Genomic DNA, 21,645 nt, shown 5'->3' on the forward strand with positions numbered 1-21,645 from the left:
GAGGTTTGTATTCTTGTGTTTTGTATTCAATTTTATCTTATTTGTGGTGTCTTCTGTTGTAAGGCCTATTTCTTTCGGATCCTCTCTTACTTTTCTGATCCATTTACATCGTGTTCTGGTATATTTTGAGATGAGATTGTGTTGTACTAGTTTCAGTAGTCTTGAATCCTGCATCCTCAGGATATGTCCAAGGAATCCCAGTCTCCTCTTACGCATAGTATCTGTAATGGGTTCTAGCTCTTTGTTGAAGATTTTGTTAGGGATTATCCACCACTGTCCATCTTTCTGGTATTTTTTGTTGATGCAGGCTCCTCCAGTACTCTCTTCAATTTTCTGAAGTCTGTCAGTCTTTGATTGTTTATTCTAGTGAAAAAGTATTTCTGCTGCATTTGTAGTGTCCAGGTTTATAATTGTGTTGTAGTGTTTTATTTTAGTATTTATTGATAGACATTTCTTTATGTAGATATCCCATGTTAATTTTTGTGCTTTAGCTAATCTATTTGTTCTTTGGATTGAGATTTTTTCATGTAGGCTACGTAACTTCTTTATCATTTGTATACATGGAATATAATAAAGGGTTGAACCATATTTATAATAAAATAGATTGTAATATGAAAATTAAAGAATGTGATTAGAAGATTGGGGTGAGGGAAGGTTAAATAATTGGTCGGTAGGGGATATGAAATTGGTTATGGATTGGATATTTTTGGTTTGAAGTTGTATTGGAAATATATATCAAGAACATTTCCCTCTCCTCTACTTCCCTCCACTCTCCATTTAACACAGTTCAATGCTGGCAGAAATTTTCAACTCAATCCACTACTCATCAACCTCCCGACGACAGTCCGGAAGCAGTTGTTGAATGAGATGGACTACTCATTAGAAGCTTAGATGAATACAGAAACATTTCTATAAGTTAATATGGTGACCGTTTAATATTACTACAATCATTATTTGTTATTACTTGTTCATAGGCCTACTATAACCTGCTCTCAATCATTGAACAGTTTACTCAGTGTAAACAAGATTGTACATATTACAGAGATGCCAACTATTACAATTCAGCCGTGATAATTACGAATTACCCACGCCTTTACGAATCACAGACCACAAATTACGATTTTTTGTCGATCTTTAAATCTAGGTGTATGAAGTGTTAAAAAGGTTACACAAGGAATGCCATTACGCCTTGAATTATTAGAATGTTATTTTCGGATTTCTCAGTAATCATTTATACCCTATTCCTATCCCTCGTTAAAGAATATTTTCCGTTTTCACGCGCCAAACGCAGTGTGTGCTTCTAGTACGGGAAAAATAAGCCCCTATGAAGTGGTATATCTTGCGGAGTTGTTGTCTTTGTTCTTTATATGATCAGAATTCCATGCAAGTATGCGAGTTCTTTTGTCCTTGTTTTGGTGGCAAAGTGGTGACAAACTCAATTTCATTGTGAATACTGTGTGCGTGACTGTTGAACTATTTATTGCAATTTTTTGTTGCCAAATTTACATATATTGCTCTCCTAGGATATATGCTAATCGTGTGTTATGAAATGCGAAAGGTTTGAAATAATGAAGCGATTTCTTGTGCAGGAAAATATGTGTGATGACGTTACTGTGACTAGTGACGCTAGTAATAAACTAAAAATAGTTTAATAATTTAGGGAGGAATACTTGAAAGAATGGCCCTGTTTACTGCGTTTCTCAAAATCTCATTCAAAGTGTGTTGTAGTGTGTGTAGCCGAAATTTTTCAGCAGATGCGCATGAGGAAGAACAAGACTGAATTCCGTGCTAATATGAACACCGAACTGTTACGTGCTCTGTTAGTGTAAAGGATGCACATGATATCAGAAGGAAATGCATGTCACCAACATACATTTAGCAAACAGGAACTACAAGCTGCTAAGGGAGCAACTACAGTACTCAACAAAAGAAATGATCCTTCAGCCTCCACTCAGATATGTACTGCAGATCACCTGTTACTTTCTGAGGTAAAAATCATACATTCTTTATAAGCCAGTTTTTGAATATGTTACATCTGGTTGAATTGTATGTTGTTAATTGATTTTTCAGTGATATATTTGTAAGATCTCAGGAGAAAAAAAATTCTATGCTCCCCCCCATGCCCTAACAGCTGCGTTATGAAAATTTCCTTTGTTGAAAGTTGGCATCTCTGCATATTAAAGTGATTTGATAATATCTGAGGTTGTACTTGTAGAATGACACATGCCATTCATGGTTTTATAGAGTGTATTTTTCTACGGGTATCTTAGTGTTATGACTAGTGTTTTTGAGAGATTGAAACGGTTTAATGTTACATTAATTCCGTACCTGAGAAGCAAGAGGGCTTATGTCCAAGGTATTAAAGTAAGACATAAGCCCTTTTGCTTCTCAGGTACAGAATTGATATTGGAAAATACGGCTTCCTTCTTAACAAAAGCACTTCTTTCTTTTCTCAACCTCAGGAAATGTTTTGCACTTTTGGCCACAAAATGGATGACGCACGGATTTAACTTCGTTTAATTCTTCTGTTTTGTGCCCGACAATAGTGAATTAATTTTGGTTTTACACCAGGCTCTTTTCCAGTGCATTTGATTCTGTTTTTTCTACAAAATGAAGAATTGTAAGTTTAGACTGTGCATTTTAACTATTATTCTTTTGTACCATCTTGCGTGTCGCCTTACAACTCACTCACCTTGTTGCTGTGAGGGACTGAATGCAACTGTTTCCTTATCTTTGGTCCTGCCCAGAGGCAGTACAGGGTGGGCAGCTAATTGGGAGGGGAGGTTATCGTCTTGGATTTTCCGTTCACAGAGTTGTATATATAGATGCTTGGAATCCGGGAAACAGGATTGTTGTGTGTATGGGGTGTCCAATTTCGTGCCAAAGATGCTAGTGGAAATCATGCAGTGCAAGAAGAATAAGATTTTGCAAATATGTCCAAAAACCTTGAAGGGGAAATTATGCGGGTGTGGGGTGGTGGTGGTTATGCAACTAAATACGGTACATTTTTGAAAGGGTTGTTTAAAAATGAGCCTATAAAACACTGGTAAAATACATCTGGTACGTTTTGGGAAGTTAAAATTCATCACCACCGAACCACCCAGTGAACACACAATTGTTGAAGGCATCTGCCATCATTATTTAGGGCACATGCCTGATAAAAACTACTGCGAAGAAACATCCTCAGTATACACTGTGGGCTAATTCCATGGTAATAAGGTCAAGCAAAGAAGGAATTTTACAATTAACACAGTTCAGTATAAAATTTGCTTGCCTCACAAAAGTGTAAGTGGGAAAGTCTTTGCTGAATTACCACATTTAAAAATTTCCTTATAGAATAACATGACTGCAAAATCAGTGCACACAAATATTTAATTACATTACAAATATTTGGTTCTATTAAAATGAAGATAAATGTGTTTACATTCTCCATACAAAAAAATATTTTTAACATGAATTTTAACTGACGTATTCGGTAATTCGAATCATTTTAATGTTTTTTTTGTACTTGTCTATTGTACTTATTTGTACAATTATTCGGCTGATGATGTCTACCAGATAGATGAAACATGTACCCATATTTTGTTAATCTTTTAATATTGTAAAGGTGGAAACTTTGACTGTACCTTTTGAAAAAGTAATAAGGGTCTGACAGTCGATACATTGGATTTACACGATTAATACAGCACATGGTGATGACTAATTTATTTCATCGTCGTACATGTTTTGAGAAAATGATCATTTCTCTTCTTCACTGAAAATAGAAAAAACTATTCAGAATCTCTAAGGAGATACTTAAGATTTCAATGCGTGAGACGTTATCATAAAATATCCAATATCATCGTCGGCCGCTTCTCGCTTCCGAGAATACGTTTTTCTCCTGCAGTTCCTAAAGTCTGTTGGCTCTGTGGAGATGTCGCGGATGACTGGTCAAGCCAATGTTTGCATGAAACATGTGGCCTCACAAGTCACATCTAAAGGTGGGTGTAACGTTTCAAAGGAGCACGTTGAGGCCTCTTGCAGTGACCAGTCTCACTGCAGAGAAGTTGTTTAGGCAGTCAATATCATTCATACGCTGGATGTGACCAACCCATCTAAGCCGATGTGTGATGATGAAGGCTTCTATGCTGTTCATACGCGCCTTGTCAAGAACTGCTGCGTAGCTTATGTAGTCATTCCATTTGATGTTCATGATGGACCTAAGTTTCTGCTGATGGAAGTGTTCCAGTTTCTTTATGTCACTACGATAAAGTGTCCAGGTTTCACATCCATATAGTAATGTTATGACTACAGCTTGGTACACCATTAGTTTAGTATATACAGTATTTTGAGATCCGTATTCATGAAATCACTGTGGGAGAGCGGCTGTAAGCTGCATGGGCAGAGCGTATTCTATTTTCCACCTCCTTTTCTGAGTTGCAGTGTATAGTTAGAATACTACCAAGGTAGGTGAATTGGTCCACTTTTCAAGAGGTGTTCCTGCTATGGTGACATTTAGTTCAGGGACAGTACCACCTGGTGCCAGCTGCGGAAGTACTTTAGTTGCATGGGTGTTGTTGATCAGACCAAATTGTTCATACACTTCCTTAAAACGGTTGATGGGTCTTTGAAGCTCCTCAGTTGTATGGACAGGTGTTACATTGTCATCAGCTTATTGAAGCTCCATTATCAGAGTATTATGAGTCAGTCTCTGAGAACAGAGCCTGGTTTGGTTGAACAGTCCGCCATCATACTGAAACTTAATTTCCACACCTACATGGTCGATAGTAGGAAGTCTCGCGAAGTATTGCTGCCAAGTACAGGGCGAAAAGGGTGGGGGCAAGCACGCAGGCTTGCTTAAGCCCATTTGTGATGGGAAATTCTTCTTTCAGCTCATTCTGGTGAAGAACGCGTCTAATCATTCCATCATGAAGAGCCTAGATTAAGCCTTAAAAACGGTCAGGACAACCAAAGTGCCATAATACCATCCACATACCTACTCTAGGAACAGAATCAATGGCCTTTTCCAGATTGTAAAATACCAAAAGAAACAGGATTTGTTGTTCTCTGCATTTCTCCTGGATTTGTCTAGCACAAAAGATCATGTCAATGGTACCTCTCCAGGTTTGAAACCCAGAATGAGACTCGGGGAGTACCATTTCAGAGACAGTCAGAAGACGGTTCTGTAAAATCCTTGCCAGAACTTTTCCTGGTATGGATAGTAGGGAAATGCCACAATTTCCACAGATACTTCGGTCACCTTTCTTGAACATTGTTACTATGGTGGGATTTTTCATGTCGGCAGGCATCTTCTGTGTTTCACACATTTCTAGAATTAGGGAGAAAATTCTGGTCTTCAAAGATACAATAATAATTTTTAAATTAATGTCGTAATGGTCCACCTTTTTAATACTATAATATGCAATATTTTTGACTTACATTACTAAACTAGTGACTAGTTTCGGCCTTGGCTGGCCATCATCAGTTTTAATATAATACATTTAATAACTAAACAAATGTACAAACACACAATTGACATTAAAATCTGGGTTGAATTATGTGTAAAATTTGAAAAATATATTAGGCTCTAAATTCTTGGTATCTGGAGTATGCTCATCATCCAAAATCTTTCCTGTATTAATATTTGTGGAATTGTTAGTCATAACAATTTCAGTTGCAAAACAGGAACTGGTAAATGTTGATTCTGTACTCAGATCATCAATCGCCAAATCTACTAGAGTGATATTAGCCATATGCAAGCCGCTGGGCACCACTGTAAATAACCACCAGCTGACGCAGAACTGCTAAATGGTGTTTCCACATCAACCAACGTAAATACAATGAAATGTACCCGTAATGCTTGTTAAAATCATGCTTAATTGCTGTTGGACATCGTCAGGACGGCTCATAAAGATTTGGTTAAAACTGACACATTCTTAATTTGTGGCTGGTATAAATTTGCAATTCATTGCGGTGTCCATGAAGGTAGCCTGAATAAATGATGGATAAAATTAGATAAAATTACGGAACTGAAGGAGAGAGCGTGTTGGTCAAAAGGCATAGTTTATATGAGACTTACCTCTCGTTGTGACATGTGGTGCATGTCCTATTGTTGTGTGCCTCAAACTAACGGATGTGAGATTCAAAGGAAAGGGGCGGGGCAAGGGGAGAGGTCGATATTGTAAACATGTATCCTAGCGTACAAATCTCCAAGGTATACCCCATCATTCTAAACAATTTAAGCAAATACGGTGGCCTAAATATATTAGAAATACAGGATTTCATGTCTATGCTTAAATTAGTTATAAGCAACAATTATTTCATTTTCCATAATGTTATTTATCAACAAGAAGGATTGGCTATGGGATCGCCGGCCTCTGTTATTTTAGCCGAGATTTACTTGGATTTTTTGAAACACACCAAAATTTATAATAGTAATAACTTTGACAGCATCCTTTTCTGGGCAAGGTATGTAGATGACACCATAGTAATTATGGATGAGAGCATTGCAGATGCTGCTACCACCCTCATTAATCTAAATAACATTGACCCGCAAACAAAATTCACACTTGAATCCGAAATTGGACAAAATATTAATTTTTTAGACTTGCCTATCATCAGGTACCCAAGCTACTTAAGATATAAGATTTTCAGAAAACCCACCCTGTCACTACAGTCTGTCAAGATTCATCCCACTGCCATGTTCGCAAACAAGCAGCTTACAACAGCATGGTGTACCGAGCCTTCAATGTTCCAGTGTCTAAATGAGACCTCAAAAATGAGTTGAACGCCATTCGTTATTATTATTATTATTATTATTATTATTATTATTATTATTATTATTATTATTATTATTACAACTTCCCCCATGCGGAGGCTGCCACAAGGACAAAGTATGTCTAATGGATACAACAGTTTCTTTATTGAAAGAATAATAAATAAATATCGCCCCTCTACCACTTCGAAAAGAGATAAACAGAACAACTCCTCCCCTTCTATTTTTACGTTCAACGAACAAGTTTACAAAGTCACCAACGTCTTTAAAAAGCACGATGTAAAAGTAGTTTTCAAAACTAACAGTAGTAATGCACTAGTCTTACTTATTGCCACATCCATGAACAAGTTCAATAGATTTTCAAAATCAGGAATATACAGGATTATTTGCAACAGTTGTAATTCTTCTTACATCGGACAAACTGGAAGGAACTTTAATATGAAGTACTCGGAACACGTCAATGCCCTTGAAGTACAATAAATTTTCAGCTGTAAGACAGCATTTGCATGACTATAATCACAAATTCACAGACATGAAACAAGACATGGAAATTCTCAAAATTATCGACAAAGGTCCCCTCCATAACGTTACTGAAAGCTGCTTCGTACATATAGATCAAATTTTAACCCGAATCATAATCTTAATGACATTTCAGAAAAGGGAAATGCATTTCATTTTATGGGTCTGTATTGAACTTTGATTAAACCAAATAAAATAATAAGCGAGTTATCCACCTTTTCAATACAAATTAAATAGTATTCATTAATTAAACATTTAACAGGACTAGTTTCGGCCTATTTAAAGGTTATCTTCAGCCATATCGCGTGTAGAACAAAATATTTGAAACTCAGTTGTATTAAAATTGGTCTTAAAAACTTATAAGTTTGACACTATGAAAAATTGTTTATAGAATTTCATAAAAACACATTTGTTGTAAGAAATTAGTTCACTTAGGTGTAGGAATATACGAGAAGAAGAAGTCTTAAAATATTCTTCGTAGTATTTAAGAACGTAGATACAATTCACAATCTTGATGAGCTGTGGAAATGGGCATATATGCATAGTGTTTTTGTGGTAGAAGAAAATAAGTTTTATGATATTCTTCTCATCAGTGCAAAGCATAGATACACTTTAAAATCATCCATAATCTTGATGAGATGTAGAATTGAGCATATATGCAAAGTATTGCCTTAGTAAAATGTGAGTGAACACCCCCCCCCACCCCTAGATTGAACGCGGCACTCTTCCAAAACAAGGGAACCAATCGGCCAATCATGTGCAGAACTTTATGTGAGGGTAGAATATTTCCTACACTCTCTGACATTCTCCAGAATGCCCTGATGTTTGCCAGAACACCCCCCGCCCCCCCCCAAAAAAAGGTTTAATTCTGGTGTCATTTCCCACACTCTTCGACATAACATCAAAAAGGGTTCTTTCTGACATCAGCGAGATGTGAGAATCTAATAGCTAGACCTGCACATGGTGTTAAACCAGTTTTCTCTTCTCCATTTACTCGGGCGAGTTGGCCGTGCAGTCAGGGGCACGCAGCTGTCAGCTTGCATCCGGGAGATAGTGGGTTCAAACCCCACTGTCGGCAGCCATGAAGATGGCTTTCCGTGGTTTCCCATTTTCATACCAGACAAATGCTGGGGCTGTACCTTAATTAAGGCCACGGCCACTTCCCACTCTTGGCTCTCTTTTCCCATCGTTGCCATAAGACCTATCTGTGTCGGTGCGACGTAAAGCAAATAATAATGAAAAAACAAATTTATCAGTATATTCTGTAACTGTGAGTGTGCTTGTTTTTCCTCTCACTCCTACTGACATTTCCCTGTTACTTTTCTTCTGTCAAGTTTTCAGTACCTTTGCCATATGAGGCGGAATATAATTTAATACTGATTTTTTTAATTTGCTGCCAAAAGTGAGTACAGTAAATTATTGTGCATTTCAATTTCCGGAGAGGGACTTGAATTATATTTGGTATATATGTAAAATAGGGTTTCTTTTCTGTATTGAATATTCAACAATAATAATATATACAGTGCATATTTTGTTAAATTTGGGTGCAGCTCTTGCATATTCTGGGTCCGAGTAAAAATGTACAGGGTGTCAAACATTGGTACATTGCCATGAATTTTGATACAGGTTGAAGGAAGATCGGAAGTTTAACATCAGTGTTTATGTATTGATCCTGAGACTTGATTTGAATTGATAATTGCAAGCTTTACTGCATGTGCCATATACCTCTTCAATGACTATTTACCCTACCTTGGTGTCACATTAGACCACATACTGTCCTTCAAATGCCATTCATGGTAAAGCTAAAAGTGAGGGCTCGTAATAACATTATTTGCAAGCTGACTGATAGTGAAAGATGTGCTCAGCCATGTGCTCATGACATCTGGTGTGGGACTCAGCTTTTCAGTGGGAGAATTGAGCAGGAATTGTGTGGAATGAATCTTGTCATGCCAAACAAGCAGATACTGACCTCAATGAAACAGCCAGACTCTATTCATGTTTGGGCATACCTTGCATCGTTAGGAGTGTGGTTACATAACAGCTTCTTCAGAGCGACTCCATCTTCTTGCTTTCTAGAAAGATCAAGGCTTGCAAGGTGGAAAGAGGCACTACATCTGTCACCAATTGAGGTAAAGGAATAACTTGCCATATACCACTTGGAGGACGTCTATTTACATATTGCTGTATCCAGATGTAGCAATAACTTAATGAAGTTTGAATTCCTTTGTACGTCAGGGAGACATCCTTTGCGAATGTGGGGACACTCGGAATTGGAAACATCTGCTAGTCTGCCCAAACATAAATCATTCATGCTCCAACATCATATTCGGTTGCAAGTACTAGATGTGTCCTCGCTGCTGAGTTCTGGAAGAATTGCATGCGATACAGACACAAATATATAAACATATGTACCCCTTTCTCGTGATGTTAGTAAATTAGTGGAAGAATGCCTTCCATAGACAAGATAAGAAAAAGATAGAACAGTCGTACTATTCTTGATTTATTGCCCATTATCTTACTGCAATATATCATTAGTGGAATCAAAGAAATTTCAATTTTTACAATATTATGAAGTAAAATCAAGAAAGGAGACAAAAACATGCAAGTTATTTTACGTGTTCAATAGATGGTCGAAATTGAACAAAGAATAAGAATAGCTATAAAAGCAGAAAGATCAGCAACATCTGTGTGTAGGTAAAGCTTTTTTTAAAAAAATAAATTTGAGCGATATATACTTATTTGTTTTATGTCTTTGTATGTGCTGCAGTTAGGGCTCACGTCTCTCTCTTACACTTAACCATAACTTATAGTACAGAGTTAACATAATTAGAAAGTTATTACGACTATACAGAATCTAGAAACTACTTAAATAATGGAATAAAATAGTATTATAATAGCCTAGTTATTTTGTTAATGATTAATATTGTCTGTCTGTTAGGTCATCAGCCCAGAGGCTGGTTGGATCCTCAAATAGCACCACCAAAGGTTATGCGGTTACCTAACAATAGTTCTAAATCACACTTGCACTCATTCACTCTAACATTCATTCAAGGTATATACATATTTAAGGGTAAATATTAACAAGGCCGTTTAAATGAGGCTATTTAGATGCAAGCTATGGTATATGAAGGTCAATTTTTAAATAGAATCACTATTTGTGTTATTAATATTGACTAAGCTAATTCTTTTCTAATATTTTAAAATCGCCTTACTGCCTCTTTGGATATTAAATGTAATCTGAATTTAGTGGTTATTGATTTTGTTTTAGGTGAGAAGGAAGCAGCAACTCCTGCAAAAGACACTAAACGCTCACGCTCAGACTTGTCAACTTCTATCTTGGAACAACTGACAACTCCTTTGCATGAGTTTATTATTCCACGTCCATCCCCTCCTGAGAATGGCGACTCATCTGCGAATAAGGGGACTGAGGCAAACAATATAACTGCAACTGGAGTTGATCCTGGCCAGGAAGTAAAGGTAACTTTTGTTATTTATATATTTCTCCATCCATTACAACAATACAGAATTTTTAAAATTCATCTAACATCATTCTTTTTTGTTCTAGTAGTAATGGAGATTGTCAGTAGTAATTTTATATTTGATTTGTTGTTTGGTGTCATTTTTTTTTTTTGTGCATTGGACACTTAAATTTGTTACAGTCACTTCCCGTCTTTAACGGTCACTAGTGTCATCCTAGGAAGCTGGTTAATCTGTAGTGTTGTCAGCGTGTAGCATAATTTGTGATATTGTGATGTTCTGCTTTTACCCTTTGAGTCTGCTATTTTCTGTGTTGTAATTTCCAGTGTTTAGCTTTCAGAAATGGAGCAAGTTAGGTCTCGAATGAAAAACAAAAAAACAAAACAAGACAGTAATACTACAAAAATACTGACTCGGTTACACAAGTGTAATTCCCTCGCATGTTGCAAGTCATGTGTTGCATAGTGTGTGCACATCAGTTTTTTGTACTGCTTATGGTGGCTGGGATGACTGTAGAAGGCACATTAATTCAGAAAAGCCCATAACGTATGGATAAGAGAAACTGGAAAGTCCTTTTATTTTGTCACTTGTTAATAACAGAACAATGGTCAAAAATGCCAAATTGTTGTAACATATTTCCCTTCAGCCACACTTTTCCATTAACTGTTTCTGACCATGTTAGAAATTTGTTTAGGGCAATGTGTCCTGATTCTATAATAGCTAAGAATATCGTCCCTAGAAAAGCAAAATATCTTAAGCAACAAAATATGAATTTTTCAGGCGGTGATAAACATTATTAAGCTAGTTGAATTTGCAGTTTTGGTTTTTATTCTACTCCAGAAATGAATTTTTCACCTTGTCCTCATATCAGGTTAAATATTTATTCAATCGTAATGTAAAGGAACTTGTTATGAATGTTACAATTGCTGGTTGCTGTCAAGTGCATTTTTTAGTATTGTGGCCCTCTTACAGTAGCTTTTGCAGTGCTTACAATAGTTTGGAGGATTGATTTGAAGGAATGTAAGGCATGAGAATAATAACAGATTTTCTTAAATGATTGTGTTTAGAAATATAGATAAAAAATCGATAGGACAATTGACCAAACTACAATAAAATAATCAACGTGGAAATAGCACTGAATACAGTACAGTATTTAGAAAGGAGTATTTTTATCAGTCCTCATCTTTGATTTGTGGTAATAGATCACCGTGTCTGGGGTCTTAGCCGCTGAGTTACCAGTTGACTGGTACCTCAGTGCTCAGTTATTTCATTCGTATGTAAAATAAAAAAATGTGGAAGTCTCAATTTTTAACTTATCAATGGGATGATTAGCTTAAAATGTTTATAAGTGTTGGTTGTTGATAAATCTAAATGCAAATGGAAATCCTACACTTACGCTGAATATTATTTTGAGAGAAAACAAAATTACACTTTTGTTCCCATGCGTACATTACACTGATCTCTATACATGGATGGCTGGTAGCTTGGGTGGCAGTAAGCCGAATAAAAGATGACTGGTGTAGTAAGATGGCAACGAGCGCACGGTGCAGTAGACTACGAGGAGCACGCTTGCTTTGTTTATGCTTAGTTCATTGACGCCAGGTCTCCTGATTGTAGTTCCATGGGTGTTCTGTGCTGTTTTATTGCAATACCACACACATTTACAAAGGAATTAAGATGAAATACATCAATGAAAAATCACTAGTTTAGATATTTCACTCGCTGAATTGAAACTACATGTTACTTCTGCTTGTTAGTAAAATATAAACAAACAAGGGAGCTATGCTTGTACTACTACGATTAACACAAATACGAATTCTGAAATGTAAATAATACAAATCTATATATATAAAATAAGAGTTTTGTCTGTACATTGCTCAGAATTTGAAAATAATGGTATTTCTGTATCGATCATGTCCACAGTAACAAGAAAATGCCGTTTTTACTTTTCCGTAATTTCTGTATGTATGTACACGTAACACGAGAAAACGGCTGAAGAGAATTTAATAAAAATCGGCATGTAAAGTCGGTTGGCGAGCCGCTACAATCTAGGCTATAAATAATTTTATTCACGCTGAGTGAAATGGTAGTTTAGGGGAAGGCCTAAAATTATTTCTCAAATATTTATATTATTAGTGGTCATATCGATAAATACTACACAACCAAAGTTATATAGAATTAAATTTCTGATCATTTACATCTTATGCGTTTTTACATTACCGGCTATGAAACACAGATATTCATGAATTTGGATCTTTGTTGCTAAGTCCATATCAACGCCGAGCCCCGAGAAAATGGGTAAACAGAATTTAATGAAAATCGGTATATAGAGTCACGGAATAAGAAACTACAGTTTAATCTATAAACAATGTTATTCACCCTGGGTGAAATGGTAGTTTAGGGGAGGGCACCTAAAATTTAATTTTTAAATGCCTATGTTCTTGGTCCTGTGGAAAAGTACTGCGTAACAAAAGTTATAGAGAATACAATTTCCGATCATTTATGTTTTATTCAGTTTTACCGTACCGATTATGATAAGAGTGGTATTTCAGGACCGGAAGACAATTAATAATGTGAAGGCCTACAATATCGAAAGCGCGTAACATTGATCAACAATAACATTACACTGACCGTTGTTTGTTGTAATGTTCTTTGTGTCTTATGCTGACATTCAAGGACGATAAATGGGATTACTGCTGCACACCGAGTATAACAGCCTAACTGAATACTGGCGGGAAACAGCTGAGGAGTTAGAAAATTTTCTTCTTTAGCATGCCATTCCTCTGGTTCATACATATTCTGATACTGCTGGTACGTAACTCACTGACTGGTTCAACATAGTATTCCAGCTATTCGATAGCTACTCTGACGCGCTGTTTTGAGTGAGCAGTGTGCGCACTTAAGTCAGAGGCTCAGTTAGTAGTAGTAGTAGTAGTATGAACTGGTCTAGAATTCAAATTTAGGCCTATTCCAAATTATAGTACCACAATTCAATAAATAACTCAAAATTCAACCCTGAAAAGAGCCGTTTCTTAAGAAAAGCTTCTTCATATTCACTTTTATTAAATCTACATTCATTTTATTCCAAATTAGCAAAGATTTGGTTTCTTCTCTGGCTTGGAGGAAAAATTGCCTCCACGTCAGATAGTTCTTTCCCCCGCCAGTGTAGTGAATTGACTCATGTGGTACTCCCAGGAAACAGAAAAGTAAACAGGCATAGTTTTTGCCTTGGGACTATCCACTATTTGAACCCTCCCCCACCGATAAAAGGACGAAGATTGTTCACGGATCACAGGTGTGTGCGACTTGGCGATTCCAGCTCTGTAGCTTTGGACTGTTAGTTCGGCAGCATAGTTCTATTCGTTAAAAGTGTGAAAATGTGTGGTTTTTCATTTGATCGAGTATTTCATATGAAAGTATTGCTTTTAATCGCGCCACACCTATTGACGTCATTGTAATGACCCATGTTAATTTCAGTTGGGAAAACCACTAAGAGAGTCTTTCTGAGAATCTATAAAGGCAGGCGGAGAGTGAGTGTCTGCCATTATAATGAAAACTCCCAACTGATTGTGACTGATGGTAGGCAAGCTGGCCTACCATTACAATGAAAATTCCCTAACCCAGTCTTCATATGAGAACAGGCGTTGGTGACTTACACATCGTGTTACTAGGGCAACGTTAAGAGCTATGCAACTTAATACAATCTTGCTCACAATGTTTACACTACCTAACCTAGAATTCTGTATACAATTTAGAATTCCGTAGCGAAGCACGGGTACATCAGCTAGTACATAATATATTTAAACTATCAAAGTATATGTACTTGTGTGGCAGATATAAATTGAGTACTATTTGGAAGAGGTACAACATTCTCTGTCAGTTCAAATGACAGTATTTCCTAACGACGTAATTGTATTGATTACGTAGTAAACAAGTGACTGTCAGCATGCTGAAGTGTACTTCTACGGCAAATACGCTGCGGAATACTTGAATATCCAGCGAAAAACACACAGTAAACTATCATTATGCCGTTACAGGAGAAGTGAGTGTGGTTCCTGGCTTTTAAATGTCCTGCGGGCTCATATTAAATGGCTTCTCAAGCTTTAAACAAGCCGGAATTACTAAAATAAAAACATTTTCTGAAAGAGGAAGAATTGGGCTATTTTTGTATGAATAAAAAGAAAAATCAAGTTTTTCGCTCAAATTACGAAAAATTCAGTCATACCTCCTCTTAAGAATGCATAATTTCGTGGCATACATGTATAAAATTTACAGCAATGTTTCCAGAAACTTTTTTTCACTCGTATTATCGGTCGCTAACTGCATGTATTCAGCAACTAAGTTAATATTTGTCGGCCGTTATTATACACTCATTTTAATTGCTATCCCGGAGATTTACTGACCTCGGAATGACGTGTCGGTGTTCCCAATGTCCTTATGCTTTGAGTGAACATATCCCTACATTTTTAATTATTCCAATGCGATTTTAAATTGATTATATTATCATTGCCCCCCCATAAGGAGAGCTCTAGGATGGGTACACCAGCATGGCGGACCGCGCGCTCAACTTGGCGTACTTTCTCCTGCAGCGGAGAGCTGCGATCAGCGATCCATGTATGGAGATCAGTGGTACATTATCTTTATACAAAGTAAAGAGCCCAAGATAAAGTTTATTTCCTAAAATCTGTAGGCAACTATTACATATAACTTCTTAGAAGTACATAAGTTGATACATACACACATACATTATAGACTGTTATGCCTTTCAGCGTTCAGTCTGCAAGCCTCTGAGAATTTACTAAACGTCGCCACAATCCTCGATTTGCAACTAGTGTTGTGGCCTCATTTAGTTCTATATCTCTTATCTTTAAATCATTAGAAACCGAGTCTAACAATCGTCGTCTTGGTCTCCCTCTACTTCTCTTACCCTCCATAACAGAGTCCATTATTCTCCTAGGTAACCTATCCTCCTCCATTCGCCTCACATGACCCCACCACTGAAGCCGGTTTATGCGTACAGCTTCATCCATCGAGTTCATTCCTAAATTAGCCTTTATCTCCTCATTCCGAGTACCCTCCTGCTATTGTTCCCACCTGTTTGTACCAACAATCATTCTTGCTACTTTCATGTCTGTTACTTCTAACTTATGAATAAGATATCCTGAGTCCACCCAGCTTTCGCTCCCGTAAAGCAAAGTTGGTCTGAAAACAGACCGATGTAAAGATAGTTTCGTCTGGGAGCAGACTTCCTTCTTACAGAATACTGCTGATTGCAATTGCAAGCTCACTGCATTAGCTTTACTACACCTTGATTCAATCTCACTTACTATATTACCATCCTGGGAGAACACACAACCTAAATACTTGAAATTATTTACCTGTTCTAGCTTTGTATCACCAATCTGACATTCAATTGTGTTGAATTTCTTACCTACTGACATCAGTTTAGTCTTCGAGGGGCTAATTTTCATACCATACTCATAGCACCTATTTTCAAGTTCCAAGATATTAGACTGCAGGCTTTCGGCACAATCTGCCATTAAGACCAAGTCGTCAGCATAGGCCAAACTGCTTACTACATTTCCACCTAACTGAATCCCTCCCTGCCATTTTATACCTTTCAGCAGATGACCCATGTAAACTATGAACAGCAAAGGTGAAAGATTACAGCCGTGTCTAACTCCTGTAAGTACCCTGAACCAAGAACTCATTCTACCATCAATTCTCACTGAAGCCCAATTGTCAACATAAATGCCTTTGATTGATTTTAATAATCTACCTTTAATTCCATAGTCCCCCAGTATAGCGAACATCTTTTCCTCGGTACCCTGTCATATGCTTTCTCCAGATCTACGAAACATAAACACAACTGCCTATTCCTCTCGTAGCATTTTTCAATTACCTGGCGCATATTGAAAATCTGATCCTGACAGCCTCTCTGTGGTCTGAAAGCACACTGGTTTTCATCCAACTTCCTCTCAATGACTGATCGCACCCTCCCTTCCAAGATGCCAGTGAATACTTTGCCTGGTATACTAATCAATGAGATACCTTGATAGTTGTTGCAATCCTTCCTGTTCCCTTGCTTATAGATAGGTGCAATTACTGCTTTTGTCCAATCTGAAGGTACCTTACCAATAGTCCATGCTGATTTTACTACTCTATGAAGCCATTTCATCCCTGCCTTCCCACTATACTTCACCGTTTCAGGTCTAATTTCATTTATTCCTGCTGCCTTATGACAATGGAGTTTATTTACTATCCTTTCCACTTCCTCAAGCATAATTTCACCAACATCATTTTTCTCCTCCCCATGAGCTTGGCTGTTGGCAAGACCACCAGGATGATTTCCTTTTACATTGAGAGGATGTTCAAAATATTCCCTCCACCTCTCCAGTGATTCCCTGGGATCTATTCCGAGTTCACCTGAATTACTCAAAACACTGTTCATTTCCTTTTTCCCTCCCTTCCTAAGATTCTTTATTACTGTCCAGAAAGGTTTCCCTGCTGCTTGACCTAGCCTTTCCAGGTTATTACCAAAATCTTCCCATGACTTCTTTTTGGATTCAACAACTATTTGTTTTGCTCTGTTTCTTTCATCTACGTACCGATCCCTGTCTGCCTCGGCCCTTGTTTTTTAGCCATTTCTGATAAGCCTTCTTTTTACGTTTACAAGCTGCTCTCACTTCATCATTCCACCAAGATGTTCGCCTTTTCCCATCTTTACACACAGTTGTTCCTAGGCATTCCCTTGCTGTTTCTACTACAGCATCCCTGCATGCCACCCATTCACTTTCTATATCCTGAACCTGCTTACTGTCTACTGTTCGAAACTTCTCACTAATCATATCTATGTACTTCTGTCTAATTTCCTCGTCCTGGAGATTTTCTACCCTTATTCGTTTGCAGACAGATTTCACTTTCTCTACCCTAGGCCTAGAGATACTTAGTTCACTAAAGATCAGATAGTGGTCTATATCATCGAAAAATCTGCGAAAAACTCGTACATTCCTAACAGATTTCCTGAATTCAAAGTCTGTTAAGATATAGTCTATTATGGATCTGGTACCCCTAGCCTCCCACGTGTAGCGGTGAATAGCCTTATGCTTGAAGAATGTATTCGTAACAGCTAAACCCATACTAGCACAGAAGTCCAGCAAACGCTTTCCATTCCCATTAGCTTCCATATCTTCCCCACATTTACCAATCACCCTTTCGTATCCTTCAGTTCTATTCCCAACTCTCGCTTTGAAATTGCCCATTATATCCTTGCTGTTGACCCTGACCTCGATGTCACTCAATGCTTCATAAAACTTGTCAACTTCATCCCCATCTGCACCCTCACATGGTGAATACACGGACACAATTCTTGTCCTAATTCCTCCCACTGACAAATCTACCCACATCATTCGCTCATTTACGTGCCGAACAGAAACTATGTTGCGTGCAATGGTATTCCTGATAAAGAGCCCTACCCCAGATTCTGCCCTTCCCTTTCTTACACCCGTCAAGTACACTTTATAATCTCCCACCTCTTCCTCATTATCTCCCCTTACCCGAATATCACTTAATCCTAGCACATCCAGGTGCATCCTCTTTGCTGACTCAGCCAGTTCTACCTTCTTTCTTCCATAAGCCCCATTAATATTGATAGCTCCCCATCGAATACCATTTCGTTCGCCAAGTTGTTTCCAAGGAGTCCCTTACCTGTCAAATGGGAGTGGGACTCCATTACTCCCATAGGTCCGAGGCTTGCTTAGTGTTCTGAGCTCGGTAAATTCATGAAGCAGGATGCTGCCCTACTTGCACATAGTCCAAGTGAGGATCTCTCCTCTAACGGGTTATGGACCAGCAGTGAATTTTATAGTCCTAGCCGCCTGAGCACAAGGAGGCCCACGACTCAGAATATGTCCGAGATGCCCACTCCCATTCCATAGCAACTGGTATCCCGACTCTCAGGACCACTTACCATACCTGGAATGTGGTGATCGCTCAATGTTTTCCACCGGTTGTTTCTGATATCGATTTGTTCAACTGGCTGCACCAACTCCACTGGCACAAAAGTTTTTAAAAGATTAATGATTTTGGGGTTGTCATCAAACAATACTTGGCTATGGGTCTGTCAGTTACTTGAAAGTCTGGTAGAGAAATGTCATCCGTCTGCCACGAAAATAGTGATAAAATAGCTTTTGAGCTCGCCGTGTTCTTCTTTTTTTGTTTAGGAGGATGCTCTGTTTCTTTCTCATATACGATATTTTCGGCACTCTCTGTATCACTATCACCTTCAGAATCGCTTAACAATTCATTAAAATCATAATCATAATCACTTTCTGCTGTGGTCAATAACTGAAATATTCTTTGATCCGAAATAACATCACTGCGAGAGCAACTACCGTATTTACTCATGTATTATACCCCCTCCCGTGTTAGACCCCTCTGGCTTTTCGAGACGAAGAAAATGAAAAAATAAATCTTGCATATAAGACCCCCCCAACGTAATTCGTCACAGAGGAACGATTCCGCTTCGAAGCGGGTACAAGTCTTATTGCAGCTCTGATGACATCGCACAAATTTGTGAATAGTTTCATTTGTACGACGTACGCAATGAAAATGCGTCTAATCCATGCGGTACATCTGTGTTTCGTAGTTAAGAACTGTCCGTTTCCGTTGCATAGGTCTACTGCAGCTCTGATGACGTCGCACAAATAGGTGAATAGGCCTAGCTTTGTGTCTGACCCGCGCATTGCAAGCAAGGATCAGCCATGCTATATGCCTGTTTTGTAGTTAATAATGTCCGCCAGCGTAATGGTTAGCACAATTAGATGCTGTTCTCGGGAGTCTGATTTTGATTCCCAGTACCCTACTGCCAGAGATTTATGAATGGCAAGAAGGTTGATATGCGTTAAAAACTGTACATGTAACTCACCTCCACTTGGGGTGTCTAAAAAGAGCTGTACCACCTCGGGATGAAGAAATGAGTTTACTTTAGTTGAGAAATATTCATGGTTGTTGCTGTTTATACAGCAGGCGAGAGTGGTCGTTTAATATCTTGTAACTCGGGTCAATATAGGTATATATTTGGAGAGAAGTAAGTTTAAGCCATTGAGCCCTGCATATTTGTTGGATTGAAACTGCATTGGCGCTGGGATTATTTTGGAGGAAACATAGTGTCGCTTCATATCACGAGAAATTTCTTAGTTACAAGACCATTAATGATTTAAATATACATGAACACAAAAGGCTTCCATACCACAAACTGCGGAACAAGGAATACAGTAAAACACTTTATTTTATTAGCATCACGCGACCGTAGGCCTACTCAGTTCACCTGCTGAGCTGTAACCCAGTTTTCTCTTTGCACTTTCTCTTCGATTTCCACATCTATTTGTTATTCAGGAGCATTGCTCACACTAGTACTAATACTACTACTAATTTCACTGAAAAAATTACATTCCTAATCATCATTACTTCCTAAAAGGTGTTATATATATCTGTAAATATCAGTTCTATACTGGCAGCCATCTTGTTTACAAGCGAATCTCAAAGGTAGAGATAGCCCACTTCAAACTAATATTACCAAGCACACTATCGATATATATTACCAAAGAGCATATAACATTGCAAAGAAAGAGTCCCTACACAAATCACAAATGCAACTCACTCTGCCATCTCTTGTGGAAAAGTAGAATTACGTAGTAAAATGAGACAACGGAACAGTTCCGTGGTCCGGCGTTTGGTCTACCGAGATGAAGCAACGAACGGTTCCGTGGCTCGGGCCCAATGAGTTAAAACGTGATAAAAGCTAACCAATTAAAACGATTGTTTTACTCGCCAACGCACCTAACAAATAATAATGATAATTTTATGTCCCCACGTACTTTAAACGATTTTCGGACACGCCAAAGAAAACATACTAGGGTATGCGTTAATAATAATACTTGAAAATAGGATCTGGCTTTCAACAGCTGCAGTTATCCAAAGAATGCTTCCAGTCACTATGTATTACATTCGGAAGTACAACTCGTAACATACGCTAGTTATCAGCTTGTGGTTTGGCACGCTTTGTACAGTACAGCTTTATTCAGGAGTGGCTTCTGCTACACGTACACCAACTGGGAATAGCAGAGACCATCTCCAGAAACCATTTGGGAATAGATTCTCACTATTTCAAATCTATAGTCGGGAATAAAACTCACCTCACCTCTTCGATTTCCACATCTATTTGTTATTCAGGAGCATTGCTCACACTAGTACTAATACTACTACTAATTTCACTGAAAAAATAACTAACTAACAGTTTCAAAAAGATGGGCCCTCGAATGTTCTCGATAGCTGTGCAGGACTGACGAGATGGCAGTGAAATTGACTTCATTTGGAATGACATGCCACTAGCAGTGAAGTTGGCAGTACAAGACTATAATTCAGTGAAAGCAGTGATCAGGTTTACTGTGTGGTAGGCCTACTGCTCAACTGCCGGAGACAAATGACTGGTCATTAAGGTCTTTTATATCAATATTGCATAATATGATAATACGGCGTCCTCATCCGTTTTCTCTATGGGGTTGAGTATGAAGCGATTCAAATCTTCATAGCAAGTTTTTACAACCGTATGCCCTTCCTGATGCCAGCTTCATCACAGGAATTAATGAGATGAAATGAATGACGTGATATGAGTAACTAAAACTGATTATATTTACTTTGTATGTAGGCCTAAAAGTCATGTTTGCCATTTATTGTCTTTTTACATTTAGAAATACTGCCTTCCAACGAAAATAGCCAATATAACTCCAATACATTAATAAGTTTGTTAAAGAATAGTGTAGATGTTTACATGTATAATTCATAGCCTACAATTCATGTGCATGTTGGACCCCCCTTACTTTCTTTTCGGAGTG

At 37.9% G+C, this 21,645-nt stretch overlaps 1 protein-coding gene across 1 annotated transcript in view; it reads left to right on the top strand.

Moving 5' to 3' along the window:
- poe (E3 ubiquitin-protein ligase-like protein poe) overlaps nucleotides 1–21,645 on the top strand; it is a 797,274-nt gene that overhangs the window by 38,391 nt on the left and 737,238 nt on the right. Inside the window, exon 4 of the mRNA XM_067137373.2 lies at nucleotides 10,542–10,750. Coding sequence (XP_066993474.2) covers nucleotides 10,542–10,750 — 209 coding nt within the window. The remainder of the gene's footprint in view (nucleotides 1–10,541; nucleotides 10,751–21,645) is intronic.

This window comes from Anabrus simplex, chromosome 1 (genome assembly GCF_040414725.1).
Source record: "Anabrus simplex isolate iqAnaSimp1 chromosome 1, ASM4041472v1, whole genome shotgun sequence".
In the NCBI taxonomy this organism is placed as follows: domain Eukaryota; kingdom Metazoa; phylum Arthropoda; class Insecta; order Orthoptera; family Tettigoniidae; genus Anabrus; species Anabrus simplex.